Genomic DNA, 27,529 nt, shown 5'->3' with positions numbered 1-27,529 from the left:
AGAATTAGAAAGCCCTTATAGAGTGTGGGCTAATGTAGAAATGTGTGGAAATACTTAGAAATGTTAGGTGTGTTAATTAGGTTCCATGTTATGTAGCTGCTAAATGAAGAAGGATGTAAAATGCAAAGCGAAGAAACGTGCAGACTATCTGGCACTGTATAAAAACGAAATGTATTATTGCATCTTTCACACGACATGGTTTCATTGTAATCAATGATTTTGCTTACATATATGTTAAAGGCAATATTTTATAGAAGTGTTTGTATAACTTTAGTGTGGTATGTTAGCATATTATTTTAAGCTAAAGAAATAAGGGTTCATAGAGTGCAGACTACTGCACATAATTTAGTGGGCCAGGAGAGATAAAAAGGGTTGTCTTTGATCTGCACGTGTGAGTTAAAAGCCAAAGCCTCGTTAAAATAAATTGCCAATGCTGGTCGAAGTTTTACGGCCTAGTAAGATAAGGGGAGCCTGGAATTTGGGGCCCTGTTTCGAAGTGTCTGTTTGCATGTGCGAGGGGGGTACCAATCAAAAGCTTGATGAATAGAGCTCTGTTTGAGGAGATAGGCTCGGGTCCGGAGGAGTCGACTGGAATGTCATGGGGGTACCGCCATGCTGGAGACGAAGCCTGGGAAGCAAGGTCAACTTAACAGACGATCCAAAGAAACGAAACTATGGAAAAAAACCAGAAGCGAGACCACGTGAATTACATACGTGGTGGGCGTCCCAAAGGGGCGTTCCACCCATACTGTGATTTTGTATTAGGGACAGCACCCTGGGGAGGAGGTAGAGCAGATGGCCTGAGGACCCTTAGAGAGCGGATGGGTAGGCAGAAAGGGTACTGCTACAGGACATAGGTTTCCATCTGAGACTAAGAGAGATTGAGCTTCTTCGGAAGTCCAAGGCTGACACCTTTTTAGGTAAAGAACTTGCTAAGTAGGGATGTCATCTAGCATAGTGTAGGGACAGTTTAACCTGATTTATTTACTTCCTGTAAATGACGCTTAAGATTCACCTTGTGTCAATGATATTCAACTTACTGATTTTTGAATTGGTTTTAGTAGTTTTCTTCTGTCGATTGAGATCTCTTAGAGAGTTCATGTTCATCCTATTACCTGTGTATCTTTTGAACCTTATATTGAGGTGTTTGTACTTGCAATTGATTTTGGCTTTATAATAAACCTTTAAAACTTTTCAGTAGTAGGTGGTTCTTTAGAGTTACGTCAGTCTTTGGGATTGATTTAATCTATGTAAGGTTGCCTTTTACTCAATGACAGTCAATAACCGATCCAAAGGGACTTAAGTGAGATAAGAATTAGGGCGATCAGATAATCGATCAAAAATCTCACGTCCGCAGTTGGTAGCAGAGAAAGATGGTTGGCTTCTTGAGGAAGGCGACCTAGGTTAGGTCAAGATTACCCCAAGGCCCCTAGTCATCGACGACCAGAAGAAGAGCCACCTGTAGAAGAAGGTGCTGACGGTGCGAGAGAAAAAGCAGCAGAGTCGGTCAAGAGTGAGTATAAGGGTCATGCGTTGCCAGATTGCGGTGTTTTGTGTTGTAACTGTGTTGTAATGTCAAGCGGAGTTGAATGCCTGTAGTGTGATTGTGAGACGGTTGTGAGCGCGCGCAACCGGTGAAAATCTTAAGTCCAGAGAAGGGCTTAAGTGGTTCGGGTGTATCGGACATCCAGAGTAATTGTCTACCATTGTGAAGGGGGTCATGAGGTACCATTGATCGCCCGTAGGACCGTGATAGGGGGAACGTAAGAGTGAGTGTATGAGTAAACGGACGCTGGTCGGACGCTTACGGTGTGTAAGAAACCTATCAGTCAAGGCGATCGTCTGAACGTATACGGAAGACGCTTCGTCAGTTGAGGTGACAATTACAGTTAGACTGTGGACGTACAGTCAAGAAAAGTGATCGCTTGGTCGGAAGTAGTCATTTTTCGGTGTATGAATGAGACGCATGCGAGACCGGGAGACGAGCTGAGAAAGGAGGGGAACTGCTGCGAAGGGGACGAGTGACGTCAGAGAGAACCGCGCTGGGATAGGCTGGTTGGTGTAGAGCCGCGCTGGGATAGGCTGGTCAGCGAGAGCCGCGCAGGGATTGGTGGTTCATCATTGGGAAGTAAACAAGGAAGAGAATTAAGGAAAATCGTAGATTCTTGAAAATGAAGTGTTTTAAATGTCTAAGGGCGATCTTTAAGAGAGACAGGAGGAACTCATATGCTGGGGAAGAGGCCCCCCCGGAGGGTACACCAGCTCATTATATGGCTGTGAATGTTGGGTTACATACTATACTGTGGATCTCTGAGTGGAGCAAGATAACAGAGGGAAATGAGGAACTGACGTTCCCGAGATTCGGAACGTTTAGGTTAGAAGCATTGAACCAGCTGAAAGCAGTAATGCTCGCAACGAGACCTCTACCCAGGCCAACACAGTTTGAAGCCCTCAATGCATGGTTCAGGGCGGCGTACGACCGGAGCCTGAACAGACGCCAAGAAAGAGTGAAACGATCGGTAAGAGCAGTGCAGGATGCCAAATGGGATGAAGAAACTAAAAAGTGGAGAGTGCAGAGAATAGAAGCAGATAAACTGTACCCAGTGATAGAAGTCACAGGAGAAAAGAAGCCTCCAGAGGAGGATGATGAGAGCGAGACGGATGACAGTCTGATAAATAGGTTATTATTAGACAGACCACCTCCGTACAATAGAGAGGCCGAACGTCCCGAGCTCCAGCAGGGGGACGGGGCCGGAAAAGGGGAATATAGACCGCTCCCCATATCAGATTGGGAACCCAAAAAAGGCGAGGAAATACCTCAACCTAGTCCAGAACAGAGAGTAGTCGGAAGGTTTGTGGTACAAAAGGTGCCGGAAACAGAGTGTGCAAGGTCGTACCAACTGCCGGACGCTCTACAAGTACCTGTTACCATAGGTCCTGTAGTGTCGATCTACAACCCAGAGAGAGCACGAGAGGAAGAACAGGCACGATTGGACAGGGAAAGAGCAGAGATGGAAAGCAGGAACAATACGATTAATTCACAAAGGCAGTTGCTAGGACCGAGAGGTCGGAGTACCCCATTGGATCCAGTAACGGATCCTTTAATAGAGCAAGGGGATCAGAGAGGGCTGATGGATCTGAGGGGACCACGACCGAGATCCTTCAAGGAGTTAAGGGAGTACTTGAAAGAATGGGATGCGGCCGTAGAGACTCAGAATAAAAGAATAGAATCGGAAGCTGAATGGAGAGACCGAGATAACAGAATCCTCTCCCACTGCGGAGCTGGCGAAAGCAGTCCAGAGTGGGACGGAAAGAGTCAAGAAAGCAAAGGAGATACCCGCCATACCACGAGTGGCAATAGACAAATGCATGAAGACAGGAGTACAGGATGTGGGGGGGTGCCTCGCCCCATTCTCAGTGAGGGGGATCGAAGAACGCAGGAGTATAGGGACAGCTTCAGGTGCACTCACCACACACCGGGCGAAAATGTACAACATTGGAGTCGCGGGAATATGGAGAGTCGCGAGGGATCTCACCACACATCCAGTGATCACGGACGGGATCGCGGGAACATGGAGAGTTGTGAGGGACCCTACCATTTACTGAGTGACACTAGACAGCAAGGGAATTGCGAAGGCTTAGAAAATAGTGGGGGATCCTGTCATGTGTCTAGAGGGGCAGAACCGAAGAGACAGAACGGGGTGGTGGGGAATAGAGCATTATTCCACCATACACCTAGGGAAGACGGAAGAGCTTGGGATCTAGAAAGATGGGAACAAGGGAGGACTCCTCATAGTTCACCTGAGCCTAGGCGTAGGACTCGGAGTTGGGACGGGAGGAATGTAGACGGACCATCTAGAAGTGAGGTACTAAGAGCTGAGGTAAAGGCAAAAAGACTCAATGTAACCAGTTTAAAATCAGATCTAGATGAGATAATAGACGGCACATTGCCAATGGAAAGAATCGACCTGTATGAACAAGATGAGGTACTGTTTATGGCAAAGGATGTTACTCGCAAGGCGAGATCAGTACATGAAAGACTATCTGATTTGGCAAACAGGTACATGATAGACTTATCAAGAACTAAAGCATTACAGGGTAACCATAGACTGCATTGCACGGATCAGGACTTAGACGAAAGGAGGACGATTGGGTTGAAAATACACATAAAAGAACTGATCTTGGGTATAAGAACGTGGAGGGATTTGGATAAATGGGAGGAAAGATGGTCCAAGAGAGGGACTGTCAGAAGGAGTGCAATTGGGATGTCCCCAGAGGGAGGGCCACTGCGAATGGAAGCCTTCCCTTTGCGAGAAATCGCGAATGGAAACTACGTGCATGTACCCTGGAGTAGGGGGGACTTAGCGGCATTTACCAATTCTTTTCCTAAGCTGAGGGAGAACCCCGTGGAGTGGTATAAACAGGTAGAGAGGTTTGTAAAGATATCCAAAGTACTGTGGGTTGACTTGAACACCCTGTTTGACATTGTAGTACCAGGGGATTTGTGGACGGCATGCAAGCTTAGCGTTGAATGGCCAACTTCTGAACCGGATAGGGACGCCCAGACAAACGGGCCATCAGAGAAAGTCATGGAGAAGTACGAGAGGGTAATGGCATGGCTGAAAGATAAGGTGCCGTTGCAGGACATAGACTGGGTTAAGATAGATCGAACCACCCAAGAACCTAAGGAGACTGTCCATGAGTATTATGAGAGATTGCTAAAAGCGTTCAAACAGTACAGTGGGTTGGATGTAATGGATCCTAAAGACATAGGACAGTTTGTGTCAAAGTTCGTTCTGGGATTGAGACCTGACATCAGTTTGATGATCCAGCAGCATTTAATTTGTTGGCAAAACAAACCATTAGATGAAATTTTGAGATATGCAAGGTATTGCAGTGATGAAATAGACTCCAAAGCAAAGAAACTTAAGGAAAAACTGATGTTGGTACAGATGCAGTCAGCTGGAAAGGGTGGACAACGGCAACAGGGAACCGGAACCCTAGGAAAGAAGCAGAATAATCAGAGTAAAGATGATGAGGAAAAACAGAGACCTAGGGTAGATATTGCGACACTGAAAAAGACGACTAGGTGCCACCAGTGTAACGAGGTGGGACATTGGAAACGCGAGTGCCCCTATAATGTCGAGACTGGAGAATTAGAACCAGAGGAGGACGATGTCCAGAGCAGTCTGGTGAAGGGAACGACGATACCAAAGGGAAAGTTTATCAAAGGGGGGACCCCGACTCCTCGAGCCCAGTTCCCTCAACCACCCCGAGTTGCGACCGGGGGAAAGACCTATAGACAACTGCCACTGTTCGTAGGAGGAGAGGAATGCTACTACGTTGATCCCCTTACGGGACAGCGAGTGAATAGAGAAGAAGATTGCACCCTCGGGGCAGCCCTAGAGGTAGACCAGAGGGGACCATACGTGGAGGCTGAAGTGGCAGGGTGTCCTACGACCTTTTTGGTGGACACGGGGGCCACTCGATCCACTCTGAGATCAGCAGTGGTCCCAGGTCTGCCAATGTCAGGGGAAACGATCCAAGTAGTGGGAGTCGCAAATAGGAGAATGACAAATCCTCTGACAGAACCAGTGTCGGTGAAAATTGGGAAGTACAGTGATGAGCACCAGTTTGTAGTTTGCGATTCCAGTCCTGTGTGTCTGCTAGGAAGGGACTTGTTATGCAAACTGAACTGTACGATATATTGCACACCTCAAGGAGTAGAAGTGCAGACTAATGATGATGATGCCGATTTTAAGGTTGCAAACTCACAGGTGTGCGTGGAACTATATCCTACCTTGACGGTGGAGGAGCTTCCATGGGACTTGAGAGGTGCGGTGTCATCTGAGGTGTGGGATTTCACTGGGGAAGAAATAGGTCTGATCAAAGGAGTAGAGCCAGTGAAGATCATGGTAAAACCAAATGCTGAGTATCCAAGAACACCCCAATACAAGTTGACCCCGGAGACGATTGCAGGAATAAAGCCTGTGATCGAATCCATGATTAAGCAGGGAATACTGAAGGAAATCGTGGGAAGCCCATGTAACTCTCCGATTATGGGTTTGCAGAAGCCTAGTGGGAAGTATAGAATAGTGCAGGACCTTCGAAAGATTAATAACATAGTTGTTTCATGTTGTCCTGTGGTACCGAATCCATCCGTGATATTGTTTCAGATACCATTCCAAGCTGAATGGTTCACAGTGATAGACCTGTGCCAGGCCTTCTTTTCAATCCCCTTAGATGAGGAAAGCCAGTATCTTTTCGCTTTTAAGCTGGAAAATCGCGTTTTAACATGGTGTCGTATCCCACAGGGGTATACAGAGAGTCCATCGATCTTTAATCAGCTGTTGAAGAAAAATCTTGAAAGTCTAGTACTGCCACAGAACTCGGTTCTGGTCCAGTACATAGACGACCTACTTGTGGCGTCAGAAACTGAGGAAGCTTGCAAAATAGACACCATCACCCTACTGAATCATCTTGCTGAAAACGGACACAAGGTGTCTCCGAGCAAATTACAGTACTGTTTGACAGAAGTGCAGTACTTGGGTCACAGGATTGAAAAAGGGAAACGAAAGGTGTCACCAGACAGGATAGAGGCGATCATGAAAATGAATTCGCCCACGACACAGAGAGAAGTCAGGATGTTTCTAGGAATGGTCGGTTATTGTCGGCAGTGGATAGCTAACTTTTCACTGAAGGCAAAACCTTTACAAAAACTGACGCACAAGGGGGTGAGTGATCCGGTACCATGGGACAAGGATTGTTTGATGGCGTTTCTGCAGCTGAGGGAGGACTTATGTCGTGCCCCGGCTTTAGGGATGCCTGATTACGAGAAACCATTCTTACTTTACTGCTGTGAAAGGGAAGGCTGTGCTTTGTCAGTTTTGGCCCAGATACACGGAAATGCCCGTAGACCAGTTGCATACTTCTCGGCTACCTTAGATCCAGTAGCCGCAGCGTTGCCCGGATGTCTCAAATCCGTTGCTGCAACGGGTGTCAGCATCGAGAGGTGTGAAAATATAGTTATGGGACACCAGTTAGTGGTGTACGTACCGCATTCTGTTGAACTGTTGATGACCAGGACCAAGACACAGCATATGACAAACAGCAGGCTCACGCGCTACGAGCAAGTCATTTTGGCTGCCGAGAACGTGACCCTCAAGAGATGCTCTGTTTTGAATCCTGCCACTTTGATGCCACTTCCAAATGACATTGATGATGATGTATGTACAGATCATGACTGCCTTGATGTGACTGAACTATGCACCAAACCAAGACCAGATATCGTAGATGAGCCATTGACCGACCCCGATGAAGTATTCTTTGTTGATGGCTCATGCGTAAGAGACGATATTGGTCAGCTGAGAGCAGCTTATGCCGTTTGTACCATTACCGGAGTTGTAGAAGCCGCTTGCCTGGAAGGAGTACACTCCGCTCAGGTAGCTGAAATCATTGCTTTGACACGTGCCTGTTTAGCAGGTAATAAAATTCGAGTTACCATTTACACCGATAGCCAGTATGGTTTCGGGGTAGTTCATGACTATGGGCAGTTATGGTCTCAAAGAGGTTACATGACCTCTTCAGGTTCACCCATTCGCAATGGGGAATCTGTTCGCTTATTGTTGGAAGCACTACAGGGTCCAGCAGCAATTGCCGTTGTTAAATGTACAGCTCATACTAGAAATAATGATTTTGAGTCACAAGGCAACAGGTATGCTGATGAGGTCGCACGCTACTGTGCGGAACAAGGATACTCTTTTACAGAGGTAGAAGTGGGGGGGATACAGGAAAGGACCAAGTTAACTATGTTGTTGGAAACTGTAGACACTTGGGATGAGTTGAAATGTATCCAAGAGAATGCACCTGATTTTGAGAAAAAGGCTTGGGAAACAGCTGGTTGTATCAAGAGTGAGATGGATTTTTGGATCTCTGCAGATGGGAGGGCAGTGTTACCAAACGAACTAGTCAGTCCGATGGCAAGGAGATTGCATGGACCAGCACACATAGGTAGAGATGCCATGGTGAGGGTATTCAGGCAAACCTGGTACAACCCAAAGTTTAGAGTAGCGGCAGAAGCAGTATGTCAACGTTGTGTGATCTGTCAACAACTGAATGTAGGGAAAAGAACACCAGTCACATTGAGCCACATAGGGAGGTCTGGGGGGCCATTCAATAGAATGCAATTAGATTTTATTGAAATGCCAAGGTGCAACCGCCTCAGATACGTCCTAGTGATTGTCTGCATTTTTTCCAGATGGGTCGAGGCTTACCCCACACGCAGGTGTGACTCACTTACAGTAGCAAAGTTATTGCTTAGAGAACTGATACCGCGATTCGGGGTGCCGGCCTCTTTGGAATCAGATAGAGGAACACATTTCAACAGCGAAATTGTGAAGATGCTGTGTTCAGCCCTAAGTATAGACCAGAAGCTGCACTGTAGCTATCGACCAGAAGCTTCAGGGATTGTGGAACAAATCAACAGTACTATTAAGTCCCGACTTGCCAAAGTTTGTTCATCGACATCCTTGAGTTGGCCTGATGCACTGCCACTGGTCCTTATGAGCATACGTAGCACACCAGACAGAAGGACAGGTCTCTCCCCACATGAGGTTCTAATGGGGAGGGCTATGAGACTGCCATCCGTTCCAACTGCAGCATTGTTGAACATCACAGATGATTTAATCCTGGACTACTGTAAGGGACTCTCTGACGCCATTCATTCTGTGTCCCTTCAGGTGCAGGCTGCTGAAGTTCCATCGTCTCAAGACTTGTGCCACGACCTGTGCCCTGGGGACTGGGTCGTGGTGAAGAAGCACGTAAGGAAGAACTGCCTAGACGTGCGCTGGCGTGGACCTTTCCAAGTCATATTGATCACGAACACTGCAGTAAAGTGTGGAGGCTTGTCCAACTGGATCCACGCCTCACACACTCGAAGAGTTCCAGCACCTCCGGAAGAAACAGCTCCTCTCTCGGATGAAAATCCAATTGAAAGCGGAGAAGCCACAGAGGGGATCAGCCAAGCTGTAGAGGTGTCAGAGGAGACTGAGAGCGTGTCTGACCAGGCCGAGGACGGTCAATACACCAGCGAAACTGAAGCTGCTACAGAAGGAGAAAGTAGCTGGGAGTACGAATCAGACACTGATCAAGCTGCAACTGGTCAAGAGTCAAGTGCAAGAACAAGGAGCAGGAGGACAAGGAGTGGAGAAGCTAGCTGGCCGGAAAGAAGGAGAAGGCCAAGCCTGAGAGCAAATCCAGAGAGAACTCTTGTCCCGATTTCTGAAGACTCAGACCTAGACGAAGGTGCAGCGGACTCAGACTCTGAGGGCCCAAGAAGATCAAGGAGGGTACGTGTGCCCTGCAGAAGATACGCCACTCCTGAGTGGACCTACCTGGCGGCAGATGTCTTGGGGGCAGAGATCCGGGAGGGTGAGGGAAGTGCAGGTGACCAACCTCGATCCAATTGTAACGGTGGAAGTACGGCTGTTGACACCTGGAATAGAAACTGAAGGGTTGCTAACGTTCACACTCCCCGTCCCTCTGTATCTAAGCCGCATCAAAGATTTGGTACTGAACAGATTAGAATTTCCAACCTTGGGTCATCCAGTACCAGCACACGAGGAAACCATCCTTCGTTTAGAATTGTTGGAATATGCCATTAGAGCTGCTGGCACCAGAATTATTGTAGATACTTAAAGACTTTGTAAATAAACCAGAGAGAGAGAAGATAACCTAGCGCCTAGTGAAAGAAGAAAATTAGGGACATTTCATTTAGTGGACGGAGAAGGGCTAGGGTTGTCTGTTGTGAAACATAAAGAGACTTTGTTACAAAGAGACTTTGTTAATTTCCAAGTGTGGTTCGCAGACTGAGAAAGCAAATGAAAGTCGAATGAAGTAATCAAAAGAGACTCTTTCAGAGAAAAGCTACACTATCTGATAACATGGAGACCGGCGGTTCGAATCGCAAAGCAAAATGCATAATAGGCACACTTATAGCAGTAGTGATTTCTCTTATAACCATAGTAGTCACTGTATCATACATAGTGGGACATGCAAGTGTAACTGAGATAACAGATGTAAAGCCTGTAACGACTTTGAAACCTGCCCTTGCTGGAAAGAAGGAGGAGAACAATGTAATTCAGGAAAAAGCGTTACTGGCAGCTGAGGCCCGTAGGTTACATGTAGATGAGTCCCAGGGAAATTTCAGAACCAACGCATATGCCAAACTGTTATATGAGTACATTGACGCCATGGAGGACAAGGATTGCTATGTCTGCATGCAATTGCCGGCTTCCGTAGATGAAGGCATTCGATATCATCATCTTCCATTGACATATGGGATTACATGTAGTTTATTGCTTAGTATATTTTATGGACGGGATGGGTTTGAGTACTACTTTTCCAATTATGATTCAGTGTTACCAGAAGTCCCGAACTATAAACAGATGAATAAGTGGGACTATTACAAGAAGGAAGATAGATTGGCTAAATTCTTCCTTCCTTGGGATACATTAGATACTTCATATGCACGCCGAAATAATCTGACTTGCAAAGTGTCAGAGATTGAGAAAAAGTTTATTGGACAAGTTGATGATCGTTACAGAAGGCAAAAGATTTTGAAAATGTCAGGACAGTGGAAAACAGATTGGACCGAGGAGGAAAAGGCACACAAAAAGAAGGGTAGTAATGGTCCAATAGCTTTAGATCGTACACAGAAAGGGAAGCTATGTCTAACCAGAAGCAAAACTTATTATGAGAGTGTGTTTGTAGGTGAAGTTAGTTGTGAACACGCTTTCCGATTAGAATATTACACAAAAGATTTCTTGAAAGAGATGCAAGTGATTCCTAATGTATATTTTGTATGTGGAAGAAATGCCTACGTGAAATTGCCTGACAATTGGTACGGCTCATGTTATTTGGCAATTGTCTTCCCCAAAATATATCATGCAAAGGATATAGAGATCATAGAGGGAAAGGCTTCAGCAAGGGGGAAAAGAGATGTAGGAGATGCTGAAGTAGTCGGAGACGTATTTGGCGCCATGTTTCCTCTTTTAGGTTTGATACTTAATGATGTCAAGATCAGGAGACTGGCTACAGTTGTAGATAGATTGTCTGCCAGTACCGCAAGATCACTAATGCTGGTGGAAGGGGAGATGCAATCGATAAGGGCAATGGTCCTTCAGAACCGTCTTGCTTTAGACGTTCTGCTAGCAAAAGAGGGCGGAGTCTGTAAGGCTTTGAAGGTCCAGGAATGCTGCACTTACATTCCAGACAATTCAAAACCTCTTGAGAAGGCTATACAGAATATTACTAAGATTCACCAAGAAATTGAAGACCTAACAAGGGTAAATGTTTGGGAAAAAGTAGGTCATGGAATGGGTAAAGTTGGAGGTTGGTTTGCCAATCTCGGGAAGAGTTTTGTCTGGTATATTCTGAAGCCTATCTTCATAATTGTAATCTGCATAATTATATTGTGGGGTTTAGTGAGACTGTACAAATGGTATAGATCAAACAGGTTGCAAAGGTCTATGAGAGAACAGGATAGGAGACTAGCTGCTATGCAAGATCATCAGTATAGGAGTCTGAGAGCTCTAGAAACGATAAAAAGGGGGAGCCTTGCAACAAGTTCTGTGTGACACATTCAAATTGATGTACTAGTGATGACCCCTAGAGGTCATCAAAGGGGGGAACTGAGAGAGCGCAATTTGAATGAAAACTATGTATACGCCATATTTACAAGCCTGTGGCGTAAAGTTAGCTAATGTAACTTGAGAAATGAGAAATGTATCAAGAGTGTCTTAGTAGAATTAGAAAGCCCTTATAGAGTGTGGGCTAATGTAGAAATGTGTGGAAATACTTAGAAATGTTAGGTGTGTTAATTAGGTTCCATGTTATGTAGCTGCTAAATGAAGAAGGATGTAAAATGCAAAGCGAAGAAACGTGCAGACTATCTGGCACTGTATAAAAACGAAATGTATTATTGCATCTTTCACACGACATGGTTTCATTATAATCAATGATTTTGCTTACATATATGTTAAAGGCAATATTTTATAGAAGTGTTTGTATAACTTTAGTGTGGTATGTTAGCATATTATTTTAAGCTAAAGAAATAAGGGTTCATAGAGTGCAGACTACTGCACATAATTTAGTGGGCCAGAAGAGATAAAAAGGGTTGTCTTTGATCTGCACGTGTGAGTTAAAAGCCAAAGCCTCGTTAAAATAAATTGCCAATGCTGGTCGAAGTTTTACGGCCTAGTAAGATAAGGGGAGCCTGGAATTTGGGGCCCTGTTTCGAAGTGTCTGTTTGCAGGTGCGAGGGGGGTACCAATCAAAAGCTTGATGAATAGAGCTCTGTTTGAGGAGATAGGCTCGGGTCCGGAGGAGTTGACTGGAATGTCATGGGGGTACCGCCATGCTGGAGACGAAGCCTGGGAAGCAAGGTCAACTTAACAGACGATCCAAAGAAACGAAACTATGGAAAAAAAACAGAAGCGAGACCACGTGAATTGCATACGTGGTGGGCGTCCCAAAGGGGCGTTCCACCCATACTGTGATTTTGTATTAGGGACAGCACCCTGGGGAGGAGGTAGAGCAGATGGCCTGAGGACCCTTAGAGAGCGGATGGGTAGGCAGAAAGGGTACTGCTACAGGACATAGGTTTCCATCTGAGACTAAGAGAGATTGAGCTTCTTCGGAAGTCCAAGGCTGACACCTTTTTAGGTAAAGAACTTGCTAAGTAGGGATGTCATCTAGCATAGTGTAGGGACAGTTTAACCTGATTTATTTACTTCCTGTAAATGACGCTTAAGATTCACCTTGTGTCAATGATATTCAACTTACTGATTTTTGAATTGGTTTTAGTAGTTTTCTTCTGTCGATTGAGATCTCTTAGAGAGTTCATGTTCATCCTATTACCTGTGTATCTTTTGAACCTTATATTGAGGTGTTTGTACTTGCAATTGATTTTGGCTTTATAATAAACCTTTAAAACTTTTCAGTAGTAGGTGGTTCTTTAGAGTTGCGTCAGTCTTTGGGATTGATTTAATCTATGTAAGGTTGCCTTTTACTCAATGACAGTCAATAACCGATCCAAAGGGACTTAAGTGAGATAAGAATTAGGGCGATCAGATAATCGATCAAAAATCTCACGTCCGCAATAGGGTCGGAGTAGGATCACAAGTAAAACATCACTTTGGTGCAGGAGCTGAACGTCCTTCACGTTGTTCTCTTTCTTCTGCTTTTGTTCATTTCACGTGTGTATTTCACATGGAGCCTGCTGTGTTGTGCCCCAAGTGCTGTCAAGTGCTTCACAAAGGCTTCCTGAATGCACGTGCAGTCCTGTTGGTGCAGGTAGAATGGTCTGGTACGAATGCACATTGACACCATCCTTTGAGTCCATTCACAAGACCGCCGAAGCTTTACAAAGCTTTAGTCCATGGGGCCCTGAGGATGCTCCTGCAGGGCAATGGACATCAGCATGAGTTTGAATGACAGTCTGTACAGAGCCAATGTAAGCTGCTTAAAGACTGCTCTGCAGGGCCTTGGCCCTACCACCAAGGTATGGGGGAGTGGAGAAGGAAGATCTTCTTTCAGGAGACCCCCTCTCAGACTGGACCCTAGGGTCCTGAGAGCCACTGGCTAGTACTTTCTCAGGTCCTTCCTGGTCCAAGCACTCCATCTTTATAAGGCGTGAGGGGCCAAGAACAGAGAAACTCTGAGCCTCTGGACATGCAGTAAGCGTGAACATACTGTTGGCCACTATTGACAGATCTGTCAACCCCTAAGGATGAGTGAGGCCACTGTGTAGGGCCCCACCGCCCTGTCCTGTAGTGCACACTGCACCAGACTTGGCCCTATGTCAAGTCAGACACTACTCCACCAGGGAGTCAAGGCACTCAGGACCTTATGTGGATGCTTCAGTGTCTTCGAAGAAATGACCGACACATAATTCTATGGCACCTCACTCTGTCTACTGCCCGAAGGCAGGTGTAGGACGCGTCACGGTTACCACTATGGAGGGTAGAGGTGCGTCTGCCCTTGGTGAGGAATCACAAGATGGCAAACGATACCTCATGTGCAAGAGCGAGCCACAAGGGCGAGTATAAGGGATATGGTGACGACTGGATCCCTTATGAGGCGACTGACTGACATACTTGTTGACCCGCCTACTCTGGGTAGCTGTGGTATTTACACTGGTGGACTGTTTATGCCACGCTGTGATGGTGGCAAGCCGGCACGGTCTACAGGAGACAGTCTCTGAGGAGCCAGCAGCCAGGTAAGTAGCAGGGGGTACTGAAGCATCTCAGGATAAATGTACTTGCGGTTACGGAACCTCATATCCAAGGAAAAGTAGGTGTGCTGATGATGTACAAGTTTGTAAACTCCATAAATACTCTGCAAACTCCTGCTCCGCTCTAAGTTCTCAGGCAGTTGACCAATATATACAACGCAGTAGAGAGATCTCACTTCTCAGACAGAAGGCCAATAAGCCTCGTCCTGCTGGGATCTGCTCTGTCAAGCATGGACTCTGTGCATATGGAGGGCAGCAGATAAATATACAAGTTGCAGAGCTTGAGACTTCTGATTTAAATGCCAACCTGGGAGTGAGAGGGGCGGGCTTTAAAAGAAAAATTACATTGTCAGCATTGCCTTGCTTTGCTTTGGGCTACAGGATTCTGGTTTCATCTGGTGAACAATTCTTAGATCTACTGCCCCTCATGCTTCCTGCCAGTGTCATCAGGCACGGTCATTAACTCCCTTAAAATGCCCTGGGGCGAGAAGAAAAGCTGTGCTTAGGTTTCAATCAAAGCGTAATTACACAAGAGGGAATTCAAGGGAAAACATGCCCACCTGGGAAGATATTGCTATTTTTAGTGACAGAAGCAGAAAAACAACAACTTGCAGCAAACCTTTAACAGAGTTTGTGCGGAAGTGAGTGTTGTATGCGCCCTGAAGAAGCAGAAGCCGTTATTCCACAGCGCAAACCCCTGACTTGCCATTCATATTATACTACATAAAGTACCCCTGACTGTACACAGTTAAGATATTGCAAGCTGTTAATGATTTCTGTGGCACCATAGAGGCAAGCCGCACGCTAAGTGCTGTTGTAAGGACTAGGAACACCAAAGTGGCATGCAATTCATCATGAGGTACAGCTAGGGAAATGTTACTTTCTATCATATGAGATCACTCATTTACCATATATTAAGAAAAAAGAAATTACAAAAATGAAATACACACACATTGTAAACGTCTTCCAGGTGCAGTATAAAACACAATACACACATTTGTCCAGTGGCGGCTCGCAGAGGTAATGCTGTGGGGCGGTGAGACGGGCGGGCTGGGTGGGTGGGGGTTTGTATAGGAGTCTGACATATGACGGCAGATATTTATTTATTTACGTTCACCTTTGCCGTCGTATGTCGGACTCCACTACCCCCCAGCCCCACTCCCGCCTCACCTCACTACCCCACAGAGTTACCTCTGCGAGCCGCCACTGCATTTGTGCACATTATGTGGACACCACATTCTCTAGCCTCAATGTAACAAAATATGTACATCAAGACTTCCCCCTCGGAGGCATGCCCCTATGTGAAGAGTTATTTTACAGATCAAGAACTGCTGAAGAGGAGTGGAACCCTTCCTTTCTATGTTTATGCCGCAGGCACAAGAGGAGCATTTTCAGGCAAACTTGCACTTCAACTATCTGTGTAGCAGACCCGCACTTCACAAGTGCACTATACAAAGACTTTAAAGAGGCTGAAAGCTCCGTTTTCCCTTTATTTTCAGGTCCCACCTACGAGGCAGAACATGCTCTGTCTGTTGAGAGACAAATTGTGGGCTTACTATAAGCATGCAGGGGCTTGAAGGCCTACCATTGGTTGGCTTGCCTGTCACTCTCATTTGCCTGCTTCTAATTTGTGTCCCAGCTTACCAGGCATCTATTTGTCCCTCCCATGGAGCATTGCCCTTTTACCATCACTGGATGGGCTGACTTCTATGTTTCCACTGCTTGCTTTTCAAGCACCACTTTTTTTCCATTAAGTACATCATCAGAGTTCATACTTTTTCCAGCTGTCTCCCTTGTGTATTCTCTCCTCTTGTACCCTGCCCCCTCCACTAAAGTGCTCTCATTTCCTCCCCCAGTTGCTTTCTTACTTGTGTGCTTCTCCACCGTCAGCTCCAGGTGGTCGCTGGCCCGTTGCTTCTCCTCCCCTTCCCCACCCTCCATGTTGCTTCCCCACACTGACCCTCCTCATTCACCCGTTGCTTCTCCTCCCCAGCACTGTACCCCCCCCCCCCCCACCACTGCCTGCTCGCCTGTTTGTTTCTCCCCAGCCCGCTCATTGCTTCTCCTCCCCCCAACCGCGCCTTCTGTGTTGCTTCCAACCACTCATGTTTCTTCTGGTCTGCCTCCTTTTTTTTATGCTTTTGCACATTGTGTTTTTTTAGTTATGCGTCCTGTGTCATTTTGTAGGCGCGTGGTGCGCTTGCCTACAAAATGATGCAGGTGAATGTTTCTAGGGATTTTTATTTTAAAACGTTAGCCATACTGCAGATCAGTGAGATCTTTCAAGCAGAAATACTGTTCAGTCTCAAAAAAATGAAAGCAAAAGTAGGACAGCTGAGGGAAAAATGTTTTCTTTTTTTTTTTGGACAGTGACTTCAAACCTACAGAGCTGTTGGGAAAAGGGTGCGGGACAGGGACCTGAAAGAACTTTCATCACTCCAGGCAAAATAGCATTTTGTTGCTGGAGCTCTCCCCAACCTCGAATAAAAAAGCATCTTTTCCTACCTGTTTCTTCTAAATTGGTGCAACACGAAGGCCGCTGCCTTGCCTCGCCTCAAAGAAATACTTGCCCTGCTTTGGGAGAAATTGGAGAGAGACTGATTTTGCTCAAACTTGTCTTTGAGATACACCGACTTGTTATATGTCATTAAAACAACTAATTGTAATAGATAATTCTACCCTAAGGAGACTGTCATGGGGGATGAGAATCAAGGAAGGGGACAGGAGTTTGACGTCAGGGGCTTGGAGAACAAGCAGATTCATTAAAGGTGTAATGGCACCCATCAAAGCGTGTTGGAACAGTAGGCATTGTGTAGAAAGGGGTGGTGCGTGCCTGACTAATCACTGCGTAAGAAAGGAACCAGTCATTAAACATGAGATAGATGCCCATCAGTGCCTTGGAATGCCTCTCTTTGCCGATGAGATGGCACAGCGGGATTACAAAAGAGATACTTGATGAAACAACACAAGTTCAAACCACTACTCAGCCCAGTCATGCTGACACAGACTTTCATCTTTCTGAGGTTACGAAAATGATACCCTTTTATTGTTTTTTTATTGACACTTTTGGTCACATGGCCTTCTGGAGCAGTGCAAAAATGAGAAGAAAATATATTTAAATAAACAACATTTCTCAGCAAATAAGAGGCTTATTTGGGCCCCAGTTAGTCTTGGGAATGGAGCAAAACAATCGCTTAACTGCAGTTTTCAAAGTTTTTTTTAAATAGGCCACAGTTAGATTTTGCCCCGCTCTGCAATTCAATAAACACGCTGAACCGGATCTGGAAAAATTGCAAAAAATATACGGCACAACTTTTGCTTATCCATAGCGTTACCTCACGCAATTTTTAACAAGGCAAAAGCCCGCCTATGATTAACACTTGTTGAAAAATGAAGCAAACTGATTTTGTTTCTAAATATTTTTTTTTCTTCATATTTTAGAAGTGGAGAGAAACACGTTGCATTCCTTAGTATGTAAACGCACCAAAGCAGAGCAAAGCTACTGTTGTTTAATTTTTTGCACGGGTGTACTGAGGTAGACGCTGTGGGACTGGTTCGATACAAGACAAGCAGCAGAGGGTGCCAAATGAGCATGTTTTTTTCCTATTTTTACAGTGAAAACACAATATTCCCCTAGAACCTTATATATCATTGCACCATTCTTACATTCATCAGATAAGCATCATTCACACCCTAGTACATTCAACGTATGGGATATTAAAATGCCTAGAGGGCGGACCCCTTGAGGTCTTGAAAAGGTCAAACTAAATAAATCCCACTGAGATTTAGGTATAGCACGTACAAAACTATTAGTTTATTAAAAAAAAAAAAAAAAATTTAAAACACGAGAACCAAGCTTCCAGCTCCTTGGATTTGAATCAATGCAATTCCTTATCCTCTAATTTAAAAACCAGCGTACGTATACAATACAAAACACACAATTACAATGCATGATGAAAAGAACCACATAAATTAAATCTACGAGAGGAAACTCTATTGACACAGGTAAGATTCCGTTGTCTATGAAGGTCCAATTCTATTATTTAAGGGAGGAAACCAGGTGAGAGCCCTGCTCTTATCCTTATAGCTACTTGGACTCCTTGTAAAAAAGTAGCGTCAACGCATTTCGGTGGTATAAGGGAAATATATACAACCACCTTCTTCAGGACTAAAATTTAGCAGGATATCACTCCTCCGTCGAGTATTCGATATAATCAACAATCAGCTCTCAGCTATCCGTTCTCACTTTCACACTATTTCTTCACTGACCATCCAGGTGATAGATTGACCTTAACTGTATTCTTTAATAAGGACACGCCCTTCGGTAGTGGCCTTTCGGGATTGAAATTTCCTTATTTTTAGTAGCCCTTATTTTCGTGATGGCTCAAAGCTCATTTATCTTGTCACCCCCTTCGGTTTTAGGGTATATTGCCCTCCAATTGTTGATTCAAAAGATATAAGTGAATAAAAAAGGAACGCTGTGCACATAACAGGAGATACTCTGTTCTCTAGGCTTCCTGTATAAAGCTCATCCGCCTCATGTAGGTCAGACCATGGGTGGCACTTTTGACACTGCACGTTTTCCTTCTAGGGTTTCTTTTTTTGTATTTCCTATTTTTACACCAGTGCGAAATGTGTGCAATGGAGAACCTCTTATTAAAGCATCAAGAGACATTACAGTTTGTTTCACTCCTACCGTGGAGGTAAAATTGATCCAATCTTTCAGTGCCTTCAACTGGGCAGCAATGTTTTCAGAGAGCCAACTTGGTAAAATGTGAATCTGTTATTTTAAAAACAAATGGGCGTGTCCTAAAAGTAGGAGAGCGGGCAAGATTGGTTATAAAAGCATTCCCCCAGTTTCTTTGCATTAGGGCAACCCCTTGCCATGTCACACCTACACCAAACCTGGCTTTTCAGCTAACAGCTATCATGCAGTATAGTGTTGTTATATCAGAACAGGGAGTGGAGACGTGGGAATGTAAAGTGCTCTACATAAGTGCTTACTCTCAGTGGCATAGAAAGGGTGCCATGGGCCCTAATGCACGCAAGGAAAACAGTCCCCTTGCTCTTGAATTTCGTTGTGCGCACTGCATCGCATTTGGGGATGCAGTGCACGCAACAAAATTCGTTTTATTTATTTAAATGTTTACATACCTGTAAAGGTCCGTAATCCATACATTACTACCCTCCACCCTGACCCTCCCCCTCCCCACGTCACCGTCCTGCAGGTACACCCACTACCGACCGCGGCTGAGTATGTGTGAAGTGCTAACCTTTGTTTTCCCTCTGCTGCATTTGCTTCTAGGTGCGAGGCTCCTAACTGCGGCCAGCCAGGAGACTCGAACAAAAGGAGGCCCTATGACCCCTCAAATTCGGCCTTTATGGGCCCAGCAGGAGTCAGAAATAAGAAAGCCCCCCCATCTGCGCGTTGTTGCAGATCAAAAGCAGATAACAAATTGCAGGCGCTGCTGAAAGTGTCTCAGTGTTTGGAAATTACACCTGGATGAAGTCAGCATCTTTTTCAGTGGGTCCCAACTTCTTGGCAGGGGGGACAGCGTCCATCCTGTGAAAAAAGTAGGTGGACGCCGTCCACCCACATGTACCCCCGACTCATGCCCTGGGTGCCCTCCTCTTTATGCCTCCCCCTGAGCTCTTTCCTTTTGCCTCTACTGCCTTCCTCCTGCTAGCTTCATTTTCTTCCCCTACAAGGCCTATCTCCTCTCACGTCTTCATTCGTTTTCCTCCTCCACATTTCCTTCTCCTTTTCTTTCTCCTCAAACGTCTTTCTCTTAATGAGCCCTGTTTGCGGAGTCTTAATGACTTATAGCAACAGAAAAAGATGACTGGTTGGTTGCATATGGCTGGGTCCAAACCGGAAAGGCATACTGAGCAAAAAAAAGATGGATTTAACCCAGATCTGTGACTAGGGGTGAATGTTTGGCAGTGTTCAGTATTACGGCCATCATCTTTTTGAGTTGATAGAGTCTAAACCACTAAACATTCTCCCCCAGTCAAGAGATCTGGGTTAAATCCATCATTCTTTTGCTCACCATGCCACCCCAGTTTAGACCTGGCCATATGCAAATCAGTCTTGACCCTGTGCCTCATGGGAACAGTCCAACCCGAACTGCCAAGCCAGGTCCTCCCTGGACCGGAAAAAAGCATCCTAGGACCGGATTCGGGGTTTCACCCCTCTTCAGCCAGGATAGCTTGAATCCAGTGGCATGATAAGCAAAAAAACGATGGTTTTAGGCCCAGATCTCTGTACTGGGGTGAATGTATGGCATTGTTCTGCATTCTGTCCATCAACTGTTATGTTATGTTATGTTATGTTATTATTATACTTCTATAGCGCACGGCCACTCCAGGGAGTATCCCGGCGCTTTATCGAAGGAGCCCATCGAAGAAGGGAGAACATAACACTGAGAGGACACGCAGATACAGGAAAGCAAACACCAATTTAAGGGAAAAGCCATGTTTTAAGGGCCTTTCGGAAGGACAGAAGGCTAGAAGCCTGTCTTAAGGAAATTGGGAGGTCATTCCAAGCATGAGGAGCCAAGTAGCGAAAGGACCGTCCTCCTGCTCTAGCGCGCTTGATAATGGGAACATTCATTTTAGATAGGGACAAAGATCTAAGAGATCTGGAGGGATGATACCAGGACAATCGTTTGGAAATATATTTAGGGCCTATACCATGTAGAGCCTTAAAAGTCGTGGTCAAAGTTTTAAAAAGAATCCTTTTGGCAATAGGTAGCCAGTGTAGGGTTGAAAGAAGATCAGTGGCTCTGGCTCTTCTTGGAAGACCAAAGATGGCTCGGGCCGCAGAATTCTGGGCGATTTGTAGACGCCTAACCAGATATTTGGGAAGTCCCAGAAACAAAACATTCGCGTAATCAAGCCTAGAGCCGACCAGTGCCTGGACAATGATTTTCCTGTGCTGGATGGACACTAAGGGGAGAAATTTACGAAGCATCCGAAGGATGCCGAAACATTTCCCAGTAAGAGAGGAAATATGCGGTCCGAAAGATAAATCATTGTCTATAATAACTCCCAAATTTTTGGCCTTCAAGGATGAGCTAGCGGGAGGGAACATATCCTGCGGCCACCAGGGTTTCCAATCAGGCTCAGAAGTGCAACCAAAGAAGAGCAACTCCGACTTGTCGGAGTTGCACTTCAGTCCATGACGTCCAAACCATTCAAAAACCGCGCTCAAACAACCCCTAACCTGGGCGTCATCAAACAGACCATCCTTGTTGCTTACAAAGAGGAGCTGGGTGTCGTTGGCATAGGTGACAATCCGGGCGCCGAAAGACTCCGCCATCACCGCCAGAGGAGCCATAAAGATGTTAAAAAGGAGGGGGCTCAAGATGGAACCTTGGGGAACCCCCACTTCTAGCGGTGACATCTCGGCGGAGTAGGGAGGCGCCCAGATTGTCTGTCGGCGGTAAGCATGGGCGGAAAATCCGTTCCTCGCACCTGCTTTATTTTATCTATTAGAGCTTCCTGTTGAAGCTAATTTAGTAAGTATTTTAGGATGGCGCTGGCAGCTTGCCGGCGCCATCCAAAAATATTTACAACACATGCCCTTCCTGTGACCCTTCCAGTAGCGTCGTCGAGGCAGGTGTGCCTTCTTCCCAAATCTACCGTGGAAAATCAGCTGTGATGCTGGATAGAGGCTTTTGCATCCTTGACTTTCACGAGCGCAATACCCGTGCTGTTCCTGTGACCAGGAGCTTTTTCTCTTCATCTGCTGAACTGATCTTTCTCTGACCTTTTATGCACACAAGAGGCATGTGAACTCGCATGGAAGCCCCGCACGTTTGGCCCTGCGCACACACTCGCAGTTTGCACCGTCTTCCCGCCATTCACCCACTATGATGGACAGCTCACTCAAGGGACCCCTGCGCCCTTCGGGGCGATTGCATAGTAACACACACATGGTCGCTCGAACTAGTTGATGCTCAAATTCAGTGACTCATTCATTAGCCCAAAAACAATCATGAGCGTCTTCGAGGCTGGACAGGTGCGCCTCTTCCCAAATCTACCGTGGAAAGTCAGCTGTGATGCTGGGTAGAGGCCTTTGCATCCTTGACTTTCATGAGCGCAATCCCCGTGCTGTTCCTGTGACCAGGAGCTTCTTTCTCTTCATAATATTGTGTTCGCACGGGTTGCTGCAAGTTCGCACGTGTTTTGTACAATTTCGCAATTTGCGAAATTGTACAAAACCCTCGCGAACTTGCAGAAACCCGTGCGAATATAAAAAAAAAAAATCCGCAAATTCGCGAGAATTCGCGGATTTTGCGGATTGCGAGTTCGCAAATCTGCAAAATCCGCGAACGCGAGATCCGCAAAATTCGCCCATGCTTAGTCCGCGGTTGGCTAAGAAGGATTTAAGCCAACTCCACACCGTTCCCCGCAGACCAAAGTCCCAGAGTCTAGAAAGGAGAAGTGCGTGGGGAACGGTGTCGAAAGCCGCCGACAGGTCAAGCATAACCAGTACAACTTTTCTTCCAACATCCAACTCCTCCCTGATGGCGTCTGTGACTTCAAGGAGCGCGGTTTCCGTGCTGAAATTCGCACGGAAACCAGATTGAGTATTATGCAACAGACCATTTTCCTCGATGAAATTAGAAATAGATCTGTGAACAAACCTCTCAGTCACTTTCGCCAAAGCAGGGAGTAGGGAAATGGGTCTGTAATTGGCATGGACTGAAGGGTCGAGTGCTGGTTTTTTAAGGAGTGGCAGGATCATGGCCCTCTTCCAAGCCTTAGGAACTACCCCGGATGAGAGCGACAGATTCAAGATGGGATTAACCAGGTCATTTAGAACAGGTGCCATATTTGCTAGACACTTGGCAGGGCAAGGATCCTGTGGAGATCCGGATTTAAGATTTGCCAAGATGTTAAGAGAACTCTCATGATCTAGTGGAGGAAAGTCACACAAGAAAGGACCATGGTCTGGCAAAGGACACCCCAGACTCACAGTGTGCTGCTTAAAAATGGACAGGAGAGATTCTTGAATAGTGGTAATTTTCTGTACAAAATAGACAGCCAATTCCTTCAACCAGGCTTCTGAATGAGCATGGATCGGGGTATAAGCAGATGGAGAGGTAAAATCTTTTACCACCCTGAAAATTTCCTTGCAAGAATGCTCCGCCTCATTTATTCTGGATTCCAAATAAGATTTTTTACCTGCCCAAATTGATTTATGGTAGGCTCGAGTCAGCGCCTTAAAATTCAGCCTCTCAGAATGGTCATAAGATCGCCTCCATGCTCGTTCAGCTTTCTTAAGATCTTGTCGTGCTTTTTTTAATTGAGGAGTAAACCATGGGGCAGATGTCCTCTTGTCGGCAGAATTTTGTTTCTTGACCGGAACCAGGCTCTCAAGACAATCTGCGAGCCAATTATGAAAGAGAGCAATGTAATCCTCTAAATTGTCAGAGGTAGGACAGGGAAAATTTGTTAAAGCATTAGATAGCATCTCTCTAGTAAGAAGATGGAAAGATTTAGAGAGATGCTTTAACGACCCAGCAGGTTTGAACCGTGATGAAGCCATAGCAGGAAAGGAGAAAGAAATGAGAAAATGATCTGACCACAGAACTGGCATGGGAGGATCAACGCAGATAGGCAGAGTAGAAAAAATCTGATCCAACGTGTGGCCTTTATTGTGAGACGGTCCTACCACATATGGAAGTAATCCGAGCACGGAAGTAATATCCAGCAGTTTTTGAGTGTCCGGATCTGAACTATTATCCATATGAATATTTAGATCACCCAATAGAAGGCAGTGATTAGATCTAAGGCATGGAGTCGATAGGGCTGCCTGCAGTTCTTCTAAAAACGGCCCCACCGAGCCTGGTGGTCTGTATACAAGAATACCTGTACAAGCCTGGGAAGACGAGAGCTGAAGAGTGAAGCCAAGGGCTTCACTGCCCTGTATATTATCTACAGGGAAAGTGCGACATGCTATGTTCTTATTTACTATGATCGCCACTCCACCTCCTCTGCCAGATGGCCTATCTTTTCTGAATATATTGTAAGCGGAGGGTACGGCATTTGCCAAATCGGGGGCAGAAGAGTCAGACAGCCAAGTTTCCGTCAGGAACAAACAGGATACCTTCGAATCCTGCAACATATTCCAAATATCCAAAGCGTGGCCAGGTAAGGATCTGGTATTAAGTAGCAAACATTGATGGTGGATGGGTGGGCTGACCTGTGTAAGGTATTTACGACCAGGAAGGCGCCAACCACAATCGCTACAACCTTTCCTTAAAGCCCGTCCTGTTGTTTTTTGCAGAGTCTAAATGTCTGCCAGCTGCTCGCTAGCCTCCTTTCTGCATTTGGTCACATTCTGCAGGGGACCCCATCATTTTGTGCCACGCCACTCTCTGTGTCTCTCTCTGGCTCCCTACTCCCCCATGTCAGCGTAACACCATCACGTGCACGCGGAGACCTGAATCGACGCTTCCAATGAGAAAGTGAAAGTTCACGATCTCCCCCGAATGCGGTAAAATGCTGAGTGACCGCCTAGATGTGGAAACGTGGCGTCCTAGGGACTTGGAGTAATCTGGCAACGCCGGTAGGAGCACGCACAGCGCATGCCGCAGACGCCTCCTGATTCATTCATGCATTCTGGGCACGCGGGCCTGAGTACCCAAGCTACCCTAGAAGGACAGGTGTCAGTGTCACCTGAGTCTCACGGTACTGCTAAGTCACCTTCTTCGAGAGATGACTGCCTCATTCCGTATCGCTGCTTCCTAAAAGAAGCGCGCCCCAAAAACGTGTTCCTCAAGGCTGGAACTCCAAAGAATTCTAAGGTCAAATACCCCTTTCGGATGGCCAAACTCCTTCCTCGCAGCTTGGCATGTTGGCATCTAGATAGACAGAGGCGCACTTGTTATTCGTGCAGCAGGTGCAGTAACACCGGATCCACGGGTTTCAGGAGTCCACTCCACTCAGTAAGTGGCTGTTTTACTAGCATAGCGAGGACGGAGACCCAATTTAATGCTTATAACACCTTTGTTACGCCTCGGGAGGCTGGTGGGCCCAGGCCCATGGTATGTTCTAGATCGCTCGGTGCCCCCAGCATTTCTGTTGTGCTGGCTGTGTTAGAAAGTGTGCAGGGCGTTGTTTGCAACGGCCTAGCGCGGGTGCTCGCAGGGCACAAAGCATAGTTTGGGTTTATAAAGGAGTGCACGCGCAGTGCAGCTTTGCGATGCGCCTCACAAGCGCAACCCTCAGTAAATGTTTAGCCAAGATTGGCCCATTAGTGAAGTCCGTGTTGATGGAACCGGTGCGTAAAACTGCAATAAAACCGAAGCAACTCAGCAAAATGCAAGCTATTGCAAGCTCATACAACTGAAACTTTTGCCTTTTTAAAAAAAAACTGCATTTCCGTATTGATTCTCCCTTTTTTAAGAATTTGTTTCCACAAATATAAAAAGTGCAAGGTTCCTTTGCAAACAATTTTATAGGAATAAACAATGCGAGTTTTGTCTCCCTTTCAGCAAACCTCGTGCATTTGAAAAGAAACGAAAATCTACGAAATGTCCAATGGTTTCCAGCGAACTTGGCACACCTAATTGTGGGAATCTATGTCGCACACTTTGGTATGGATAGTAGATGCCCTACCTTGACGAAGAGCTGTATCTTGTCTTTTTCTGGCACCTTCTGTCCCGCCATGCTCGCTGCCTGCTGGGCCGCCGTGGTGCTGGTGGGTCCCGGGCGCTGTGGTGCTGGTGGGTCCCGGGCGCTGTGGGGCTGTGCTGATGGTCCTCTTGCTGTAGTGCCAGGCGCTGCGTCTGCTGCGGTGCCTGCTTCTGCCTACTGACGCTCGCACGGGGCACAGGTGTGTCTTTGAGCCGCGAGAAGTCTCCCGAGAGCTAAAAGTGCTGCTGGCACTCCCTGCGCGCGACTGCACCGACTACATTTTTCACCCTCGGTAGCGGAAGACTTGCCGAACCTGTTGGTTTCGCTGAGTTGTCTCATCCTCCCATGAGGACAGATAATGCGCCATGGCAGCCTATGATGAAAGTGCGGGGGAGGGCGTGCCACAGATGTACCCGGGCACGTACCATCTCAGGGAGGAAGGGGGGCTGCAACTAGGCTCAGCAAAGAGCCAGACGCACAGCTGTCCATCCACAATCAGATAATTACAAGACCGCTCGAATTATGCGGCAGGAAAGCAACAGTTTATGCGGTAGGGTCGACTAAATCATCCGATATTAAAAGGCAAATTATGCGGTGTAATGAGTCAATTTTGAAGGAGTACTACTCTACTGTTGTGCCATTTTTTGAAATGTTAAAACTGCATTGGCAAAGGTTTCACCACATCAATATCAGTTGAACACCACAACGTTCAGCAAGTGAAAAGTGGCCCGCTTCTGCCTGACAACAGGCATGCCAAGTTCTGCAACACGCGTGGTAGCATTTTTTAGAACATTTGATTGAAACTGTTTTTTTGTTAAAATCTGCAAATGATGTAGAAGCTGATGTATGTGGCAAGTACCGAAAAAACATAATTATGCAGAAAACACCACAGTCGCACAATCTGATAATTCCAGTCGTCCGGCTTTACCCTAAAATCCCTGCCCTGGTGCTGGGAGCCCTGCGGCAAATTGGGAGTTAACTTTATAGCTGTAGGAAAATTAATAACTTGTTAGAAACATGCAGTATATTTGCTTTTGCCAACTGAAAGCGCCGCGACGCCTAATCAGGGGCTTGAAACACCGAATAAAAGCAATTGCAAAAAGAATACAAAGTGATTCGAGAGCTTCGAAGAGAGTAGTTGTAGGGGGTGGGCAAGTTACACGTTCATCTACATTATACACACACTGGCATACATTGGCTCCTTCTGGAATCTTGCTACATTTGGACACGCACAGATGCTGGAAATTTCGGATTGTAGTCAAAGTGAATTAGCATTCCGATTCCTGAGGGGGTGATGAGAGTAGTACATGTCACCTGGCTAAATGTGCAAATACACACGACAGCCCATTCGTCAGACCCGCGGAGGGCCCCAGGGCCCTGTCACATGCATGCTGAGAAATAACCTGGTGGCCTCGGGTCGGCTGCAGCACTGCGTGCCAGCTCGCGCCCACGTGCAAGGGCCTTGCATCACCAGGCGCGTGAGCCCTTCATCTTCATGCTCAAGAGGCGCCCTTTCCAGGCCTCAAAGGTGGGTGGCATCAACGCTGTTCGCCTGGCTGGGGTTTTAAGGGGATAGATAGTAAAGCT

At 46.2% G+C, this 27,529-nt stretch overlaps 1 protein-coding gene across 1 annotated transcript in view; it reads right to left on the bottom strand.

Annotated features, from left to right (window-relative positions):
- Positions 1-26,236, bottom strand: part of CLIC3 (CLIC family member 3) — an 85,758-nt gene extending 59,522 nt beyond the window's left edge. Inside the window, exon 1 of the mRNA XM_086921160.1 lies at positions 25,925-26,236. Within this exon, the coding sequence (XP_086777286.1) occupies positions 25,925-25,975 (51 nt within the window). The 5' untranslated portion in view covers positions 25,976-26,236. The remainder of the gene's footprint in view (positions 1-25,924) is intronic.
- Positions 26,237-27,529: the final 1,293 nt, after the last annotated feature.

Source organism: Lissotriton vulgaris, chromosome 5, assembly GCF_964263255.1.
Source record: "Lissotriton vulgaris chromosome 5, aLisVul1.2, whole genome shotgun sequence".
NCBI classification, from domain to species: domain Eukaryota; kingdom Metazoa; phylum Chordata; class Amphibia; order Caudata; family Salamandridae; genus Lissotriton; species Lissotriton vulgaris.
This window is presented reverse-complemented; position numbering and strand designations above follow the sequence as displayed.